The 20,547-nt window shown below is 40.2% G+C and overlaps 1 protein-coding gene across 1 annotated transcript in view; it reads right to left on the reverse strand.

The window, feature by feature from the left end:
- The window catches only part of RORB (RAR related orphan receptor B), a 58,447-nt gene that overhangs the window by 3,496 nt on the left and 34,404 nt on the right, over positions 1 to 20,547 (reverse strand). Inside the window, exons 5-9 of the mRNA XM_069573714.1 lie at positions 19,206 to 19,327; positions 17,835 to 17,967; positions 15,180 to 15,287; positions 11,045 to 11,155; positions 7,998 to 8,110 (exon numbers count right to left, since the gene is read on the reverse strand). Of these exons, the coding sequence (XP_069429815.1) occupies positions 7,998 to 8,110; positions 11,045 to 11,155; positions 15,180 to 15,287; positions 17,835 to 17,967; positions 19,206 to 19,327 (587 nt within the window). The remainder of the gene's footprint in view (positions 1 to 7,997; positions 8,111 to 11,044; positions 11,156 to 15,179; positions 15,288 to 17,834; positions 17,968 to 19,205; positions 19,328 to 20,547) is intronic.

Here is a 20,547-nt window from a genome sequence, read left to right on the forward strand (position 1 = left end):
AATCTTATAAATTTACAGCTGTTTTTTAAAAGTGACAAATTCTTTATCATATAAGAAATAGTCCTGGTAACTGAGTGTCAAGTTAGCTTCTTTTCTGGAGGCTGATCAGAAATGATCATATCTAGAGAGGGAAGGTTTCATTTGCTTGGTTCTATTAGTTTGGTGAGAGACAAGTAATGAAATTTCTTGAGTTCCGTATGAAACACAAATACTACATAAAGAGGATTAGTCTAGTGATAAAAATACGGGCTTTCAATGAGCCTGTCTGTATTTGAATCCCTGACTTGCTCTTTACAGTTGTATGATCTTGGACAAGTCACTTAACCTATTAGCTTCCTTTCTGTCGGATGACAATTATGACAGTCCCTACCTCAGAGAGTTGTTGGGAGGGTTAAGTGAGTCAATACAAGCCATCTATGACAGTAATGCTTCCCTCAAGGAGAGAAATAGTCAAGGTCATGTTTGTTCAGCCAAACAACACAGAGGACAAGAAACCAGCTTAGCCCCTAAACAAGCAACCAAAATTGATTCTCTATGTATTGTATGTTTGCTTCCTAGATGGCTCAGCAGTAAAGAATCTATCTGCAATACAGGAGACGCAGGAGATGCAGGTTTGATCCCTGGGTCAGGAAGATCCCCTGGAGGAGGAAATGGCAACTCACTCCAGTGTTCTTGCCAGGATAATCCCACAGACAGAGGAGCCTGGTGGGCTATAGTCCATGGGGTTGCAAAGAGTCGGGCATGACAAGTGACTGAGAACACACACACATATTGTGTGTTGAGGTTTCCCCAGGAGGCTCAGTAGTTAAGAATCCTCCTGCCGATGCAGAAGATACAGGAGAAGTGGGTTCAAACCTTGGGTTGAGAAGATATTACTCAGTTGGGAAACTCAGCTGTACTGCAGCTGGGAAACCCCCATGTCAAAAGGAGCTCAGAGAAGCCTCAGCAGTAGTTGAAGGCTCAACAACTGTTTAAATAGCTGGGGTGGTGATCTAGAAGCACTTGGAGATGGAAGGGGTAGTTGATTTCAAATCATCATGAGATTTCATCATGTTTAAATAATCCCCATGGCAGGAGTAGACAGAGGGTCTAGAAAAAGGCATTTTCACACTCATTTACTCATCTCACTCTCTTATGATAAACATTTCTTGTAAGAAAGAAGCTTCAGCTTATACCTACAGGGGTCTATAAGAAGAAAAATAGCTGCTTGAGAATAGATAATAATCCTATGCTTCTTTCCAGAGGGTGGTTTTATGAGAAAACCCACAATTTTATAATTGACACATTTGATGTTGAAAAAATGGAACATGCAAAGGTGAAAGCTAGAGATCATGTGAGCTTTTAGGCCATCATGATGCCTTCCTACATGAAGCAGGAAGTCAACAATGGCTTAATTAAAGCAGAAGAAACCACAGAAGCACTGATAAAGACAGGAAATATACAGTGAGGCTGCACATCCATTCGTCTTCTCCATTCACTCTTTTTGGAGTTTTTGTTTAGCTAAATCTAGATATTTGGCCTAGACTTCCAGCACTGAATTTGAGGTATCTGTTCAGGTCACAGCCCTCTTCCACCATCCTTACTCCATCCTGACATCCATGCTGTATGGGATGTTTTCTCTACTCTGGAATGGCTGACTAAAGTGGAAGCGGACACTTGCTTCAGCTAGGATTGGAATCTGGAATCAGACAGAGAGCCAGCGAATTACTTTCTAAATGTACTTTCTAAATTACTTTCTAGTGACCTAAGGAGCTAAGAGCTAGCCATATTTCACCAAGACCAAGGAAGCAGAGAAAACTGGTATTCAGAGAGGGAGAAGAAGAAAGCAGATACCTAAAGAGAGAGAAACTCGTGGGATGAAAAATTCTGAAGGCTTCTCAATTTCTTGTCCCAGCATTTCCTGAATGGGGGCTGGATTTCTGACCTTAGGTTCCATGAGATTTCTCTTCATTAGTTTTATTATTTTCTTCTTGCTTTTCCTAGCGGGAGTTGGTTCTTGTTCCTTGTAACCCAAGAGTCCTAACCAATACATCAACTTGCAACTTCGTGAGTGGGGAGTAACATCAAAACCTCTCTTCTGGAACTTACCTGGTGGTCCAGTGGTTTAAGGCTCAGAGCTTCCATGGCAGGGGGCACAGGTTCCATCCTTGGTCAGGGAACTAAGATACTGAATGTCTTGTGGAATAGCCAGAAAACAGACAAAGAACACCTCGCTTCTTCTTATCGACTATTAGTCTGACAGACAATCCCTAACATTTCTGGGTGTGGGACCTATAGTGTATGCCAGCAAACTATAAATGACTAACATGAGTTGAAATAATCTGATCTCTCTCAGGGATTCCTCAAGGAAACTTTCCACTCATGGGCCAAGACTGTGTATTATTTTTTGCTCCCTCCCCTGCATCTGGCACCCAATACGCACTCATTATACATGTAGGCTGAAGTAGAAAACTATTCCCTAAGAAAGCTATTTCTTGAGAATTGATTTGGAATTAGAAATCTTGGATGATCTGTTGAACTGTTTTCTGTAATCTTGCCTCTTCTTGCATTATTTTACAGGATATATCCTACTTGGCGAAACCTGAGCAGGGCTTCTGGGGTGCCTGGTCCTAACCTGGGCAGCGGTTACACTGGTATGTTAACTGTGTGATGATTCATTGAGCTAAATACTAACAAGTTAAGAACTTTCTGCTCGTATGTTGTAGTTTAAGAAAGTATGGAAAAATTAAATATAAAACAAATTCCTAACTAAATATGAAGGAGAACAGGGAGGCTCAGACCACGAGGCCACATCATCTGAGCAGGGACTCAAGTGGTGACTGGACAGACTGTGCTGTTCAAGATTAAACTGATGAATCGCAGGCCCACCTGCTAGGAATTCTAATGTGACATCTAGTGTCCTGCACAAAGAATAAGCAGGCTTCAGGCGTAAACATCCCATTGTTAATCATGACATAGTCTCTTTTGATCTTACTGAGACAGCAATGAAAATCATTGTAAATGATCCTTGGCAGTTCTCACTGATCTCTCAATCAGTGTTTGCTTGCTCCATAGACCCTACCTATGAGTCAGCACAGCTGTTTGTTTGTTTTTTTCCCTAACTCTGTATCCTAATAGTGCTTACTAAAGTGAGAGTGACTAGGAGTGATTTCTTTCAGATAAAAATCTCAATTATTAACACTGTAAAGTAGGGCTGTGTAAACCTCCCCTCATACAAGCTTTTATTTAGAAACTTGCTGCTGCTACATTAGAAAAATTCCCCTCTCTGTGTTGGATAGTTTTGTTGTTCTGCCAGAAACAGAAAGCCTGATAGGAATGCTGACCCCTGGATGTGGGGTTTATAAACAGTGTATGCTTTGGGACTAGAATATCACCCTAAATTCAGTACAATAGTGCATAGAGTACTCATTTGAATCTGCAAGACCTGGAGAAATCTATTTATTCACTTATTGTAGTGGCAGAACATCTAAAGAGTCCTTAAAACTACTGCACAGGACTGAATACTGGGAAGCAAAAGAAGATGTTAGAAGGAACCTTTGTTTTTCTCTTCTAGAGTCAAAGAATGTTATACTGAAGGGACCTTAACGACCATCCAGTCCAACCTCCTTATTTAGGAGACAAAAAAAAAGTGAAGCCCAGAGAACAGATGGGCTGCCTCCCCTAGTCATATGGGGCTTAAAAATATATGTGTATATATGCATATACATATATACATACATATACATATATATACATAGTAAGTGATAGTCACTCAGTCATGTCCGGCTCTTTGTGACCCATGGACTGTGGCCCTCCAGGCTCCTCTGTCCGTGGAATTCTCCAAGAATACTGGAGTGGGTAGCTATTCCCCTCTCTAGGGGATCTTCCTGAACCAGCAGTCAGATTCTTTACTGTCTGAGCCACCAGAGAAGCCCGTATATGTGTATATATGTTTAGTTGCTCAGTGGTATCTGACTCTTTGTGACCCCATGGACTGTAGCCTGCCAGGCTCCTCTGTGTATGGGATTTTCCAGACAAGAATACTGGAGTGGGTTGACATGTCCATGTTCTTCTCCATGTATTTCTTTTGTGAGCTGTAGTGAGAGTGACCACTGTTATCTCATTTCCTCACTTCTCCAATCCGGGATCCAGCCAAATCTAACTATTATTCATAGTCTGCATACAGCGTATACTTTCTTATATATATATCATTGCCCCCATCACTTGGAATGCCATACTTCACCTCCCTAAAGCTCTAACTTCCATCCTTTGAAACAGTATGCATTCATCAGCGATTAGTTCAAATATACCCATTTCTTGGATAAAACATTTCCCTGAGGAAAAAAAGTTTCTTCTGTCCACAGCAGCTACAACAGCATGTACATATTGGTTATGAATCATGTACCATGCTTATATTTGATCTCATTCAGTCCTCAAAATAACCATATGACATCAATGCTATCTTTAATCACATTTTACAAATAAGAAAACCGAGACACAGAGGTTAAGTCACTTGTGCAGAATAACTAAGCTAGTTCTGATGGTTCATTATATATATGGTACATATTCTCATTATGATCATGAAAAGAGGAAACTAGATTATTTATTTTTACCCTAAACAAACAAAAAAATAAATAAACTGATTAGTACACAGGGGTTGAGAACTTTTAGTTGATGGATTAAAATTCCTGAATTTAAAATCCTCTCCAGGTCCAAGTTTGGTCAAAAGTATAAGGCATTGCTACTTGAACTTTAATTTCAGGAAGTGGGCATGCAGGAAGTGTTTTGGAGACAGTTTTTTCAAGATGAAATCTAATAACTATGTCTGAACCCTGCACCTCACTTGAAGCCGGCTACACCTGTTCAGAGTCAAAGTGGCCGGCAGTATTAACAATCTTTGTCCTTTGCACAGAGGCAGATCCACCCCACTTACTGAGACTATAACCCAAACCACTGGACTTGAATACAGCAGTGGCATATGTGCAGTTTTCTGGAGATAAGCTTCATACTGTGTGCCCGATTGCCCAGAGGGGTCACTCTTTCAGGGGTGTCATGGAGCAAAAGAGCTCCATGGCTATGAAGGTGAAAGAAGAAATTTCTGAAAATATGAAAAGTATCTGTGGTATGGTGGAATAGTTCTCCGTGGATTTAAATGAAGCTGTTTATTTCTTTTGGAGAGCGTGGGTTTGATGAGTGGGTGTCCCTATATGTCAATGGCGCCATTGTCCTTAGAGTATGAAGGCAATCAGGAACTCAAGAGACTTGCCTGTCCCTTCCCTTTCCCCAACACACTTGAAACTGAGACTTAGACAAATGGAGTGACTTATGCAAAACCACACGGTCCAGAGCAGGGAGAAACGAGAACCCAATTCTCATTCCATTTCATGGTCCCTCCACATTCGTTCACATAGTGTTAGTCGGTCAGTCGTGTTCGACTCTTTGCGACCCCATGGACTGTAGCCCACCAGGCTTCCCTGTCCATGGAATTCTGCAGGCAGGAATACTGGAGTGGGTAGCCTTTCCCTTCTCCAGGGAATCTTCCTGATCCAGGGAATGAACCTGGGTTTCCTGCATTGCAGGCAGATTCTTTACCCTCTGAGCCACCAGGGAAGCCCCTAGTTCACTTAACATCCTATCAAATGATGACCGTTACAGCGAAAGGTCCACACAGAAACTCAATATCCACACATGACTAGTGGAAGCAATGCTTTGTCATTTGACTCCAGTGAATTTTGTATAAGAAATTATCCTTTCTAACACTTTCTCTGATTCCCAGATTTACAACTTTCTCTTTCCATAAGAAAAGAACTGAATGGATTTAACTAGACTTACTGTGGTGTTCGTTTCACAACATATCAGTTCAGTTCGGTTGCTCAGTCATGTCTGAGTCTTTGTAAGTCGGACATGACTCTTCACAACATATACAAATATTGAATCATTATGTTATATACCTAAGCCTAATATAATGTTGTATGTTAATTATACTTAAAAAATAAAATAATTGTATACCTTTCCCCCTAAAGATGGAAAAAGGAGAGTTAAGCTGACTTTACTTGGTGTTTTAATTTTTTTTTTTTTTTTTGCTATTACATATGTTTCATCTTCAATTTCTGTCTCCTATCTACCCCCAAATACCTCAGATCACCATCAGGATACCAACCAAGTAGTAGAAAATGGAATAAGCACAAGGGTTACTGTCTTGGGGAAGTAATAATCACCATGTGACAATGTGTTAGAATTTATGCAGTGTATATATCTCATTTGAACCTATACTTCTCTATAGGAGTAAGAAATTATAATCTTCATTTTACAGACAAAAGAACCATGGTTTTCTGATAAGAAGATGATCTCCTGAAGTGGAATAGTTTTTGTCTAACTCTGGATTTTAGGGTGGTAAATATGGGGACTAAAGTCTTTGGGGGATCCAAATGCAAGAAACATTCTTCCTGCCAACATTAACTAACCCGATGCATTTATGCATACATGCTACACAGCAATTAGAGAGACAGATATATCCACAGTATCATCATTTCTGCACAGTGTATCTGAAAGCATGTAGAAGTTTTGCTCTTACCTGGGAGAAAATTGAGGTATGAAGAGCATGGGATTTGTCCTTGCCCATGTGATAAGTGACAAGTTACATCAAAGAGAACTATCACTCTATGGTATAGAAATGTTCTTCCTAGTGATGTGTTAATGTTAGCAAAATATTACCATAATGAAACAGCATATTTAACTCATGGAGGTTTTTTATGGTAGTACTCTGTATGTGCAAAGTAAAATCTGATAGTATCTCCAGCAGAGTCCCCCTCCCCGCCCCCCGCCTTTTAAAATAAAGAACTTCAAGAGCAGAGTGGGAGAGTTTTAATGATAAAAATATAGAGTCGGATAACTGTCATCTTTAACTGAGGATAAGCTCTACTTCTTAGTTGCTCAACCTCTAAAAAAAAAACTCCAATTCTTAAGAAATTTAAGATATTTTAGGATCTAAAATAATGCTAGATATCATTAGAAAACTCCTTATTCCTCTTATGATCATTTTATGTTGGTACATAACTTTTTCCAGAATTCTTCTAAGGGATCACTATTTTTAATTAAGCTGAATTGTGAATGAAGTACAAGGCGCTGTGCATGCAGTCTGCCCTTGAGATATTTCATTTTGAAAAAATCCCAGATTAGAGGTGAGGAGATTAGAGTTGAAGGAAAATTTACAAGGCATCAGTCTAATCTTCTACTCTGGGTAGGACTGCCATTAAAAACATATCTGAAAGGAAACAAGGCAGAATCTCTAAGAATCTGACCAATGACAGGGACCTCACTCCACTCAGTGGTCTACTGTCTGTTCAGCAGTTCTCATCACTTTATAGTTCTTCCTTATTTTGAATAAAAATCCAACCATTCTTTTGTCCAGACCAGACTCCCTCGTGGCGCAAAGTCTCCTCTTTCTTCACATGTGATTTTTGAAGACTTGTTTCCTTGCTTTTGTTCTTCAGATAAGCACCCTCGGTTCCTATAATGTGTCTTCCTCTATCTGGGGTTCAGACCCATCAGTATCATCCTTGACTAAGAAGTTATTATGCTCTCAGCTTATTATAGTTTCCTAGTGTCCCCCTTCTCCAGTACTCTTGCCTGGAAAATCCCATGGATGGAGGAGCTTGGTAGGCTGCAGTCTATGGGGTCGCTAAGAGTCAGACACGACTGAGCGACTTCACTTTCACTTTTCACTTTCATGCACTGGAGGAGGAAATGGCAACCCACTCCAGTGTTCTTGTCTGGAGAATCCCAGGGACGGGGGAGCCTGGTGGGCTGCCGTCTATGGGGTCGCACAGAGTCGGACACGATTGAAGTGACTTAGCAGCAGCAGTGTCCCTTTTAAAACGCACACTTGAAGTTTATGCCACCTTTGGTAAACTTCAGACCTTGTTGCTGATGAGAAATGTCCCTTGCCTTATATGACTAGCCCTCCCCTGCTCACTGGGCTCTGTCAGTGACAGGGGGTCTGTGCTCCGAGGACCTACCTTCGCCAAGGTCTCATCATCCAGGTGATTCTTCTGAATCACATGTTGAAGTGCAAAATAAATTTTTTCCTGAAGCTTCTGGACCTTCCTTGGTTCTATCAGCCAGGCTCGGTCTAAGAAAGGAAAAGGGTAGGTAGGAAGGGAACAGAAGGTAAGCTTCGTTGTATTTCACCTACCTATGTAAGTGCTGAGATTTAGACCTAACTCAAATTAGTCTAAATCGCTTCTGAAGACATGTAATTATTTTTCTAAAACAAATAGTTTATAAGTAATGCCATGAGGACAGTAATGTACAAAACACTTACAGGAAATCAGGATGGAGGTAAGGACACAGTGATTCAAAGACACTCCATGTGTCTTACTATCTGTGACAGTTTACATCTCTAACTCATTCCCTGGACATATGCTTAGATTTTCTTTCAAAGTGTAAGTTAATGATTTGTAAAGAAATGAATTATAGAAGTGAAGAAAATCTATTGTAAAGGAGCATTTTTGGTATTCAGGATCTCCCTTCTTTTATATAAGCTGTTATATTTTATATACTATCGACATGAATCAACATAAAAATTAATCCCGTGTCCTCTTTTTCTATATTGAATGTTTAAATAATGGCTAGGATAATCCCTCCTTTCCTTTAGCCTTTCCTACTTTCTTTTTTCTTTCCTCCCTCCCTCTCTTTGTTCTTTCATTTTGTTCTTCTTTCTTCCCAGATGCTTTATACTGTGGTGACAAAATTCAGTCCAGCATCAATGCCTTAGGTTGAAACTTCAGTGAAGAGACACCCAGAGTGTCCAAATGCTGAACAAATACTCATGGAAAAGAACTTCACATGATCCTTCTGAACACAGTTCAGGTCAGGTGAGAAACTCGATTCTGTAATCCTAGACAGGGCCAGGACAAGTCTAGCCAACAGTTAAGCAAACCCTTACGTAAGTGAGCACAAAAACCTTTAGTGACCATTGTCAATCAGAATACATTAAGTTTCCCTGCTTCTCCCTTCCCTAAACCATCCGGAGCTGAATAGACAGTAACTATTATGGCAAGAACCTGGGCGGAAGGGTGTGTCTGGCATGAGATGGAGCCTCCACAGACGGGAAAACTGTCTTTCCTCTTTGAATATGGCACTATGCCAAGGTGGCCAACATGGTATCTTGGAATTGCTTCTAGAAGCCTCTGAGTGTGGGTCTGTGAGCAGGGCTAGAAGAGTCCCCACCGGGTAGAATAAGCTAAACCTCATGCTTTGCTTCCAAACTCTGGAATTTGATGGCTTTAGCATATTCTTCCTAGAAAAAGGCTCATAGTTCAGCTGATTTTTCACTCATAAGAAGCACATTTGCCTTTCAAATGGGGAAATTATCTTCATGGATTGTTTAGATTTGCTATATTGGGTCTTAAATATTTGCTGCTAGGAATTTACTGATTTGCCACACACATACCTAAGAGGACATGAATTTTGTATTGCTTCCTTTGAGGAAGTGGGAATCAGAGTGAAACCACCTGCCTCATCACAGACCTGCAGGCTCAATCTTCTCCTGAACTATAATTGATGGGAAGAAGCAAATGCAATGAGAAAATGGCAGGCAGAAAATTATTTGGCATTTGGTTGCTACCAGAAATAAATCTTTCTTGTCACTTCTTTCATTTATCTTTGTGCTGCCAAGTATGGAAAACCTTCTAGGGTTAAAAAAAAAAAAAGGGAAAAGCTTGGAGGAGCAACTTTATTTTAGACAGAGCCACGAAAGAAACTGTTAGTAATAATATGCCAATTGATAACTAACTTCCATTTTTGATAAAGTGATAAAAAACAGAACCAAATTTTTAAAATCATTAAAAAATTAAAAAAATAAGTAATAAAGTCTACCGGATACAAAGTGTAAAGGCTGTATTAAGGGTACACATAGCTAGAGTGATATGTCAACAAGTCCCATCACCAGGAAGATTAATTTCTTCCAGCCTCACTGAAAAATGTGTTAGGTGTAAGAAAAGAGAAAAGAGCAAGTCTCTAGAGATAAATGGTTTATAGAAGGAATGAGTCTCTTGACCATAAAATGACCAGGAATGTGTCTTTCTTTCTATAAAGAACTGTTAATGACACTGCTATTCCTTGAACTCAAATCTAACCCAACAGATGACTGAATGAGCAGCTCTGACTTTTCATTCTGGTTGAGGAAGGAACCATGCATTTATGAGGATTCTATACAGTTTCAAACTGGCACATGATTTTAAAAAGAATTTCAATGACTATAGTGCTATTTGATCTATGAATGTCACACCTTACCTGCTTTGAAAACTTTCCACTGTTTGTTGCATTTCAGAGCTAGACTGGGTCTTTATTATTACGAAACTCAACCCTCTTTGCAGGTGAGGAAACTGAGATTCTGAGGGGTCAAGTGTTTAAGGTCACCGAGATACTTGGTGATAGAACCTGTTCTAGAGTGTCTACCACCACATCAGAGGTTCTTCCTTTTCCAGTCTTCACTAGGAGCCATTTTTTCCTCTGCTGTCCTTACCTCCTTTTAAAGCTTCTAATATTGCTTTAAACAACAACAAAGAGGCGCCAGCATTTGCCTGAAGTAAGAATGCTAACAATAATTTGGATAGAAAGGCCAGTGAAACAGATATTTAAAGAAAAGAAAGTGCTTGTTTTAATCCTTATGCTGGCTTGTGCATTCAGGTTATTTCTAAGCCTCACCTTATTGGACATTTTTTCTGTGTCCTTTATTCTAAAAATCAAAATAGAACTTGGTTATAATTCAGGCCACTATTTGTCTTCATTTATCCCTTAAGAAATGATGATGCTTTTCTGAACCCGGAGTCAACCTTACCACACACCCTATTCTTGCATTTGAGATGAAATGGATCATTCAAATTAATGTAAGGGTACTTTTCTTTGAATTATCCAAAAATATTACAAGCTTGCTAAATAAAATATAGTTCTTTGAAAGTTTCTCCGGAGAACCTTGGCTTGGGTAGGTGTGATTCATGTTAAAGATAGCAAACAGGTTTTTTTTTGTTTGTTTAATGGTAAGTACCTCAGCCCTCCCTACCTGGAGATATCAGAACAGCAGAGGAGAACAAAGCAATCTCTTCCTCAGTCAGCTGCAAGGAACACAAATTCTTTGCAAAGTCAAATGCTTCATTCACTAAGTCATCAGAACCTATAAAAGAAGGCAAATCAAGTGAAAATACTTGAATAGAATGGTATAACAGTAAGAAAAAGTCCCATAATCAAGAAATTATTCAAGGTCTTGCATAGTAAGCACACAGAAAAAAATATTTCCAAGTTCCTAGCCAGAAGAAGTGATTTGTGCTCTGCTGTGCGCTTAGTCACTCAGTTGTGTCTGACTCTTTGGGACCCCATGAACCCACCAGGCTCCTCTGTCCATGGGATTCTCCAGGCAAAAATGCTGAAGTGGGTAGCCATTCCCTTCTCCAGGGGAATCTTCCCAACCCAGGGATCAAACCCCCATCTCTGGTGCCTCCTGCATTGCAGGTGGATTCTTCACCTGCTGAACCATCAGGAAAACCTGAGAAGTGATTTGGTGATGATTGTGAGTGAGAAAAGTGGGCAATGCCTTGACCAGGTAATGAAAGTCAAAATTACCAATGAAGGGCAGATAGAGACAGTGTGCGCCCATTGTAATATCCAACTGGGGCTATATAACCCCACTCTAATCTTGTAAATTTGAAATTAGTTCCAACTAAAAAACTTTAAATTAGCGATTTGAGGATCCTTTAGTACAGAGATAGCATTCATGGGAAACCTAAAATATTATGTATAATGGGCCAAGGGCTGTCATTTTTAGTGACACTTAGGATGTCACTGGTGATATAGGATGTCCATGGGCCTCACACTACGAGAACGGAGATAAAGTGCCTGTACTTTCCTGGAAATTTGATTGAGGAGCAAACATTCATTCCTTTTTACCTTCTAATGAACGACTCACAGGTCAGGTGCTTAGCCATTGTGGATCCTCACAAAACAATGCTTCATCCCTACACTGATCCTTGGTAAATGTTTATTTTATGAAGCTGGAAATATACCCAGGTTGCTTGCCAATGTTTTCCCTCCTTTCTTGAAAATCTAGCTTTGGAGATGACATGGATGTGTATCAGCTACAGAAGGGAAACACTGCCGGCCCTGGTGGACTTGCTGTTGGCTACCGTATCAGCTAACAGCACAAAAGGTGAAAGGGAAGTGGCCTTCTTTGATGTCTGTGGGCAGGATATGGAACAAATGACACTGCCAATACTTAAAACCTTTCCTGGCATCAGTCCATCTTTGCTAATATTCTTATCCACCCCGTACACTGATGACTGGAAGTGAATGACACACTTCCAGAGACTGACTCTATCCTGCCCTCCCACAAGAATGGTCTGGGGATCATTTAGGGCTAGTTGGCACCCATGCTGTTTGTGCTCTCAGAACTTCATGAATTAACAGGGAGAACCCATGACTCTGGGTGCAAAACAAGTGAAAGAGTTCCTCCTTTAAACATCTTAGTTCATGATTATAAACTTGCATAAGAAACTTAAGAGATCACCCATGGACCACCAGTGGCCTATACGATAAACTTTGTGAAGCAGTAAGCTAGAAAGTAAAAGAAACCTGATCCTATAAAGAGTGCTTAAAATGCATCCCAGGTCTTTAGAATCAGTTTTCATTGACTTCTGAATGAAACATGGTTGGTATCAAGAGGGCCTAGTTCAGTTCAGTTCAGTTCACTCGCTCAGTTGTGTCCAACTCTGTGACCCCATGAATCGCAGCACGCCAGGCCTCCCTTGTCCATCACCCTCTTCTGGAGTTCACTCAGACTCACGTCCATTGAGTCTGTGATGCCATCCAGCCATCTCACCCTCGGTCATCCCCTTCTCCTCCTGCCCCCAGTCCCTCCCAGCATCAGAGTCCTTTCCAATGAGTCAACTCTTTGCATGAGGTGGCCAAAGTACTGGAGCTTCAACTTTAGCATCATTCCTTCCAAAGAAATCCCAGGGCTGATCTCCTTCAGAATGGACTGGTTGGATCTCCTTGCAGTCCAAAGGACTCTCAAGAGTCTTCTCCAACACCACAGTTCAAAAGCATCAATTCTTTGGCGCTCAGCCTTCTTTGCAGTCCAACTCTCACATCCATACATGACCACTGGAAAAACCATAGCCTTGACTAGATGGACCTTAGTCGGCAAAGTAGTGTCTCTGCTTTTGAATATGCTGTCTAGGTTGGTCATAACTTTTCTTTCAAGGAGTAAGCGTCCTTTAATTTCATGGCTGCAGTCAACATCTGCAGTGATTTTGGAGCCCCCAAATATAAAGTCTGACACTGTTTCCACTGTTTCCCCATCTATTTCCCATGAAGTGATGGGACCAGATGCCATGATCTTCGTTTTCTGAATGTTGAACTTTAAGCCAACTTTTTCACTCTCCTCTTTCAATTTCATCAAGAGGCTTTTTAGCTCCTCTTCACTTTCTGCCGTAAGGGTGGTGGCATCTGCATATCTGAGGTTATTGATATTTCTCCCGGCAATCTTGATTCTCCCGGCAATCTTGATATTTCTCCCGGCAATCTGAATCTTGATTCCAGCTTGTATTTCTTCTAACCCAGCGTTTCTCATGATGTACTCTGCATATAAGTTAAATAAGCAGGGTGACAATATACAGCCTTGATGTACTCCTTTTCCTATTTGGAACCAGTCTGTTGTTCCATATCCGGTTCTAACTATTGCTTCCTGACCTGCATATAGGTTTCTCAAGAGGCAGGTTAGGTGGTCTGGTATTCCCATCTCTTTCAGAATTTTCCACAGTTTATTGTGACCCACACAGTCAAAGGCTTTGGCATAGTCAATAAAGCAGAAATAGATGTTTTTCTGGAACTCTCTTGCTTTTTCCATGATCCAGCGGATGTTGGCAATTTGATCTCTGGTTCCTCTGCCTTTTCTAAAACCAGCTTGAACATCAGGGAGTTCGTGCTTCACGTATTGCTGAAGCCTGGCTTGGAGAATTTTGAGCATTACTTTACTAGCATGTGAGATGAGTGCAATTGTGTGGTATTTTGAGCATTCTTTTGCATTGCCTTTCTTTGGAATTGGAATGAAAACTGACCTTTTCCAATCCTGTGGCCACTGCTGAGTTTTCCAAATTTGCTGGCATATTGAGTGCAGCACTTTCACAGCATCATCTTTCAGGATTTGAAACAGCTCAACTGGAATTCCATCACCTCCACTAGCTTTGTTCGTAGTGATGCTTCCTAAGGCCCACTTGACTTCACATTCCAGGATGTCTGGCTCTAGATGAGTGATCACATCATCATGATTATCTGGGTCGTGAAGATCTTTTTTGTACAGTTCTTCCATGTATTCTTGCCACCTCTTCTTAATATTTTCTGCTTCTGTTAGGTCCATACCATTTCTGTCCTTTATTGAGCCCATCTTTGCATGAAATGTTTCCTTGGTATCTCTAATTTTCTTGAAGAGATCTCTAGTCTTTCCCATTCTGTTCTTTTCTTCTATTTCTTTGCATTGATCACTGAAGAAGGCATTCTTATCTCTTCTTGCTATTCTTTGGAACTCTCCATTCAGATGCTTATATCTTTCCTTTTCTCCTTTGCTTTTTGCTTCTCTTCTTTTCACAGCTATTTGTAAGGCCTCCGCAGACAGCCATTTTGCTTTTTTGCATTTCTTTTCCATGGGGATGGTCTTGATCCCTGTCTCCTGTACAGTGTCACAAACCTCATTCCATAGTTCATCAGGCACTCTATCTATCAGATCTAGGCCCTTAAATCTATTTCTCACTTCCACTGTATAATCATAAGGGATTTGATTTAGGTCATACCTGAATGGTCTAGTGGTTTTCCCTACTTTCTTCAATTTAAGTCTGAATTTGGCAATAAGGAGTTCATGATCTAAGCCACAGTCAGCTCTCGGTCTTGTTTTTGTTGACTGTATAGAGGTTCTCCATCTTTGGCTGCAAAGAATATGTTTCCTTCCTTCTTTTGATATTTGGAGGCACAGTTGTAAGATCAGAGGAGTTAGATGAAACATTGGAGGCTCACCTATTACAACCCTTATTGAATAATGAGATACTAGTTCTCATTAGAGAATCAGGACATTTCTTTTACCAGTTATAATCTAAATGGAGAAACTGATGGTAGCTAATAAAACTGATGGTAGCTAATAAAACTGAACTCACCTAAGGCCTTGAACATCTGCATTCCTCCATATTTTCCTTCAAACAGAACAGTGTTGTTTAATGGGTTGAAGGCACGACACATTCTCACTAAAACCACTTCCAAGCAACCTATGAGAAAAAAAGTTATGTATATATACACAATAATAAAGACCTTACTACTGCATGTAGGTCAGGAGACATCAAAAAACTTTAAAATACACACAGACTCATAGACATGCACATTCAGAAACACCTCAAGATTCCTTCCCAAGTAAAAAAGAACTGTGTTAGAAATAATGCTCCTGATGCATATGTGAGGAATGAAAGCTAAAACGTACTTTAAAGGTGACTAAAATGGAGGGCAACACTGTTTTCTTTGGAAGCATGCATTCTGCCCTCCTCCCGCCCATTTTTGACTAGTATTAAAGTTAGTTTCAAATTCACAGGTGATGATAAGTGGCCCAGAAAGAAGCTTTGTGACAGGCAACTCCAGTCTGTTAACTTTTTGTAGAAGTTTTGGTATTGGGAAAACTTGCATGCTACTTCAGTTTTTAACACAGTCTGTTTATATTTCTGCATATGATGACTTAAGGACACCTTCAGGATGTTTTCTGGGGCATCGTTTATGTATTCATGCCTTTGACACAAGGGTTCCTTAAAGAGGTCAAACAAGTCTTGGCAAAATACTGAGCATTATCCACTCCAGGGAGTTATAATCAACATTCACAGATGGTTTATTGAAGGTTTATTGAAATCCCATCAAGAAGTAGCTTGTTCAACCTTGATGGCCCAACATTTCTGAATTTTCTGTTAGACCAGCAGTGGCAGGGCCCTTGTCTGTAGCCATAGGCAATTGTGGCCTATTTTACTCACTGTTATATCTTCAGGACCTAGAAGAGTCTCTGGCACATAGTAGACGCTTAATAAATCTTTATTAAATGAGTTAGTTCACTACTTCTGCTTGTCCCTCTGAATACTTACTGACATCCTGAGGAATGACTGCATGGGGCTTTTGCCCCCCCAGTGGGTTGAAAGGTGACATCCACAGTCAGAAGTCACACATTTGCGTGAGAACGTCACACACACACGTACTATACCCGTGTGGTGCCCCGAGGTATCCCTGGTGCCTTTCTTAATCTGGTATCTTATTTCTTTGTTCTGCTGATTTCTCTGCTTTCTCTCATATGTCACCTTAGCATAGGGGCTTACACATTGGGAATTCACAAATATTAATGGACGTAATGCTTTTCTGACCAAAATGATAATAGGAACCACTTATTCAGTATCTACAATATGGAAGGCACTTTACTGACATTCCGTGTCTCCTACCCTTAAACCAAAGTGGATTTCATCACTGCCCTGACTTATTAGTCAGGTGGAAATAACACTCTGAGACTTTGGAAGCTGTGTCTGTCTTGCTCTGTTGAAATGCTAACTTTTGAAACCCAGCAACCATGCTGTGAGAAAGTCCAAGCAGTCTGTGGAGGGGCTCACATGGATAGGAACTGAGGCCCTTCAGCCTGAAGCCTTGACTGAACTCTGAGCTGTCAACTTGTTGGCACAAACTGCCAGCCCTGTGCATAAGCCAGCGTGAAAGTGGGTCCTCCTGCCCTCAGTCAGGTTGCCTTGGTGAACACCACAGGAAGCAGAGACAAGCCATCTCGCTGAGACCTGCTCAGATCAGCTTTGGGAGCAAAATGAATTATTATTGTTGTGTGAACTAAGTTTTAGGGTGATTTTTAATCCAGCAACAAATACATCAAGTTCACCTTTGAGTCAAGATTTGTACCTCCTTTTTAATCATTTGGTAAAGAAGCAGCAATAGCTTAGAATAATTATTTTATCTGACTCAAGTTCAAAAGCCAGCTTTGCCAGGTACTGGCTATGTGGTATCGAACACAGCCCTTCAGTTCTTCGAATCTTTGCCTCCTCGTTTATAAGATGGAAACTGTATTGAGCACATGAGATTAAAAGAAGTCATAGGTAAACATAAACATGTATATGTGTGCTATTACATATATAAAATTATGTTATTGTTATTTGCTGTAGCAAACACCCGAGTGGTTCTTATCTTCTATTTTCAAAGAGGGCCGAGAAAGACAAGTAAGTAGTTTTCCTGCTTGGGTAATGGCAGCTGCAAAGTGAACCCCGTGCAGTTTCTTGAGGTGCTTCCTTAGTGAGTGCGTGTGTCAGGGAGTATGTGGGAGAGAAGGGGGAGCAAAGATTAGAGTAGAGTGAGTTTCTCACAGTATATTCTTGCTGCAGGCTATCCTCATTAAAATGATTGGAAATGACCACAGAGGCAGAGCTCAGCCAGCCTGGATTCCAGCCCCCCAACAGAAGGCAAGTAGTACATTTTAGAGCCAGCTCAGCAATTCAGCCACCTTGACACGCTAATTACTTGCACTGCCTGTCAAGCTGGGTATCTCAACCTCCGCAATTAATAGCTCCACTTTCAATAAGCAAAATTGTATTTGACTTCAAAGGCGAGCTGAATGAGTATCAGGGCATTTTTATTACTGAGTGTTTCCTTTGGGAGTTGGTTGACAGTGTGGGTGGTAAAAATGAGCTACATAGCAGATGGAGGATTTTCTAGAACCAACCTCAGCTAAGGGTGGACCACATCCTGGTCTAAAATAGACCCCCTTCCGCCCAGCAATGAATCTTCTTGCTTACCTGACTTAAGAAGCAGGATTTGATCATTTTGACAGAGTTCCATGAAGCCCGTTATTCGCTTTGCAAACTCTACCACATACTGGATGGCGTGAGTTATCTGGATGGCACATTGCTGCCACAGTGCTTCCCTGGACTTCAAGACAGAAAACACAGAAGGTACATGGAGCCAAGAACAACTTGGAGACTCAGTGAAATACTCAAGGTTGCTCTAACCAGCGCTTACCTGTCACTTGGGGGTTCATGGTGGGAATTCACCCCCCTTTAGAAGAGAGGCAATATTTTCTAAGATGTTGTTTTGATTTATTTGAACCTTGACACACCACAATTATCAAAGTACTGAAGCTAAAATAATGGAAATATTGCAATAGTACATAAAGATTGATATTTACAGGTTTTTTCAATGTGTATCCGACTGAAACATTTGCAATATTTTATGTTGTGTTCTTCTCCCAGAACTTATGGAGACTGCTTTTGGGTACAAAAAGAATTTCAATGGAAAAGACATCAGATCAAATTACTCTCTTAAGTAAAACAGAAGCCGGAAATGTCTTTTGATCCTTGGGTTATTTTCTTTGGAAATCCAAGTATGTTAATTCTGTTTTTTTATTGACTGTAATAATACCTATGCTTTTGTCTCCTTATTCATATAAAAACGGTAACATTTAATTGTTCCACTGGAGAAAAATCAGTATGTTATAGTCATATATTTAGATAAAGATATATTTATAAATTTTACTAAAAGTTAATTTACTGGTAGATTTTGTGATTGTGGATCTCGGTCTTGTAAATAATGTGAGTCAAAACAACAACAACAAATTCCTTCTCTTAAAACCTTCTCTAATGTACACAAAATAATCAAAATAATAATAATTATAATAAAAACAACATCCCAATTATAATAATGTGGGATGAGTTCTTCCTTTTTCCTCTGGTCACTTTTTAACATGTAGGGCAAGAAGAAAACATTCAGAATGTGTTGTTTAATATTTTTCTAGAGTAAGTTTGCAAATATTACTGCTATGATTTTCAACTGCTCTCGTTCCTTGCCTGGACAAAGGAAGCCACCAAGAGATGTCCTAACATCATCCAATGTGGGCCCAGTCTCCTCTGTCACTCGAGTAGGGCACTGGTTTTCAATCAGAGCAGTTTTGCCTCCAGATTTGGCATAATCTGGACACGTTCTGGTTGTCGCAACTACGTGGGAGGGCATGCTACTGGCAGCTAGTAGGTAGAGACCAAAGATGATGTTTAACACCCTACAGTGTGCAGGGCAGTCCTTACAGCAAAGAACTGTCCAGTCTGAAACGTCAATAGGGCTGAGGCTGAAAAAGTCAGAGAAGTCACAGAAAACCCTTTAGTTTCCCAGAATACCTTGCTTTGATACGCTTTAATCTCTTCATAGGTGTGGGTCTGCCATGCCAGCTGGTGTAGCTCCTCCATGGTATACTGACATGTCTCCAAATGGGACTTAATGATGTTCTGTGCAATTCGATCTATAAGAAAGAAGATCACTTTGAGGGTTTGTGAATAAAATCCCACTCTGCTGAAGGACGGAGAAGGCAATGGCACCCCACTCCAGTACTCTTGCGTGGAAAATCCCATGGACGGGGCAGCCTGGTAGGCTGCAGTCCATGGGGTCGGGAAGAGTCGGACACGACTGAAGCAGCAGCAGCAGGAGCTGCTGAAGGAAACCTGCTCTTAATGTGTTTCCTGAAGGAATGCATTTTGAAGATGCTCCACTTATATGAGCGTATCTTTAACACTACTATCTATTTACACATCTCCAGACAAACTCTTTATTGCTCCCCCCCCCCCAAATATCATGCTTTTAATAAAAATTAACTGCCTTCTCCTCCTCTTTTTGGTCACAAAACTGGGGTCTTAAAGTTATAGTGTTCAAATAAGTATTTATTTTTGAAATAGATACAAATTACCATGTTTCTTGCTTTTTGGCCTGAAAGTCTGCTAGCAGTCTTGTGACATTTGCTATACTGTAACAATCGGTTTAAGTTCCAAATACTTTAAAATATTTTGAAAATCACTAGATCACCAGTGTTTATCTCAGAAAGGAGAAGTTGAAATATAAATGTTTTGCTTATATTTTAAAAAGGGAGGATTTAACAATAATCTAAAAATATAGTTTTCTATAGAGCAAAGAGAAGAAAATAGGGAGTGGGCAAGGATAGAAGTCAGATTTCTCCAATAGTATTAATTTTGTGGATTTGACTTTGGAATCATGTCGATATCTTCCATAAATAATAGGAGAGGGAGATGAAATAATATTGACTCATGAGGTGATAATTTTGAAGTTAGGTCATTAGTATCTTTATATTCTTTCAAATTTTTCATAAGATAAAGTTTTTTTCTGAAAAAGTTAAAAAAGAGAAAATAGTTTTATTCATGAAAAAGTAGAAATAAACACAATCAATCTTGGTGGGGCATTTAGTCCAAATGAGTTACATATGGCATTGTATCTTAAATAGTGATCATTTTGAGTTTCAAGGTATGAAAGTTGAGTCACAGCACCAGACACAAGAGTTCTATCTAACAACCTGCAGTGAGTTCCTGAAGTTGGATGGAGCTGGAAGAAGGTCCCCTCATAGTCCCTTCTGCTATTTGAACACATGAAGGTGACATCTTGAGAAACCAAAGTATGTTAGTCACTCAGTTCTGTCTAACTCTTTGTGACCCCATGGATTGTAGCCCACTAGGC

The sequence above is a fragment of the Ovis canadensis genome, chromosome 2 (genome assembly GCF_042477335.2).
Source record: "Ovis canadensis isolate MfBH-ARS-UI-01 breed Bighorn chromosome 2, ARS-UI_OviCan_v2, whole genome shotgun sequence".
Classification (NCBI taxonomy): Eukaryota; Metazoa; Chordata; class Mammalia; order Artiodactyla; family Bovidae; genus Ovis; species Ovis canadensis.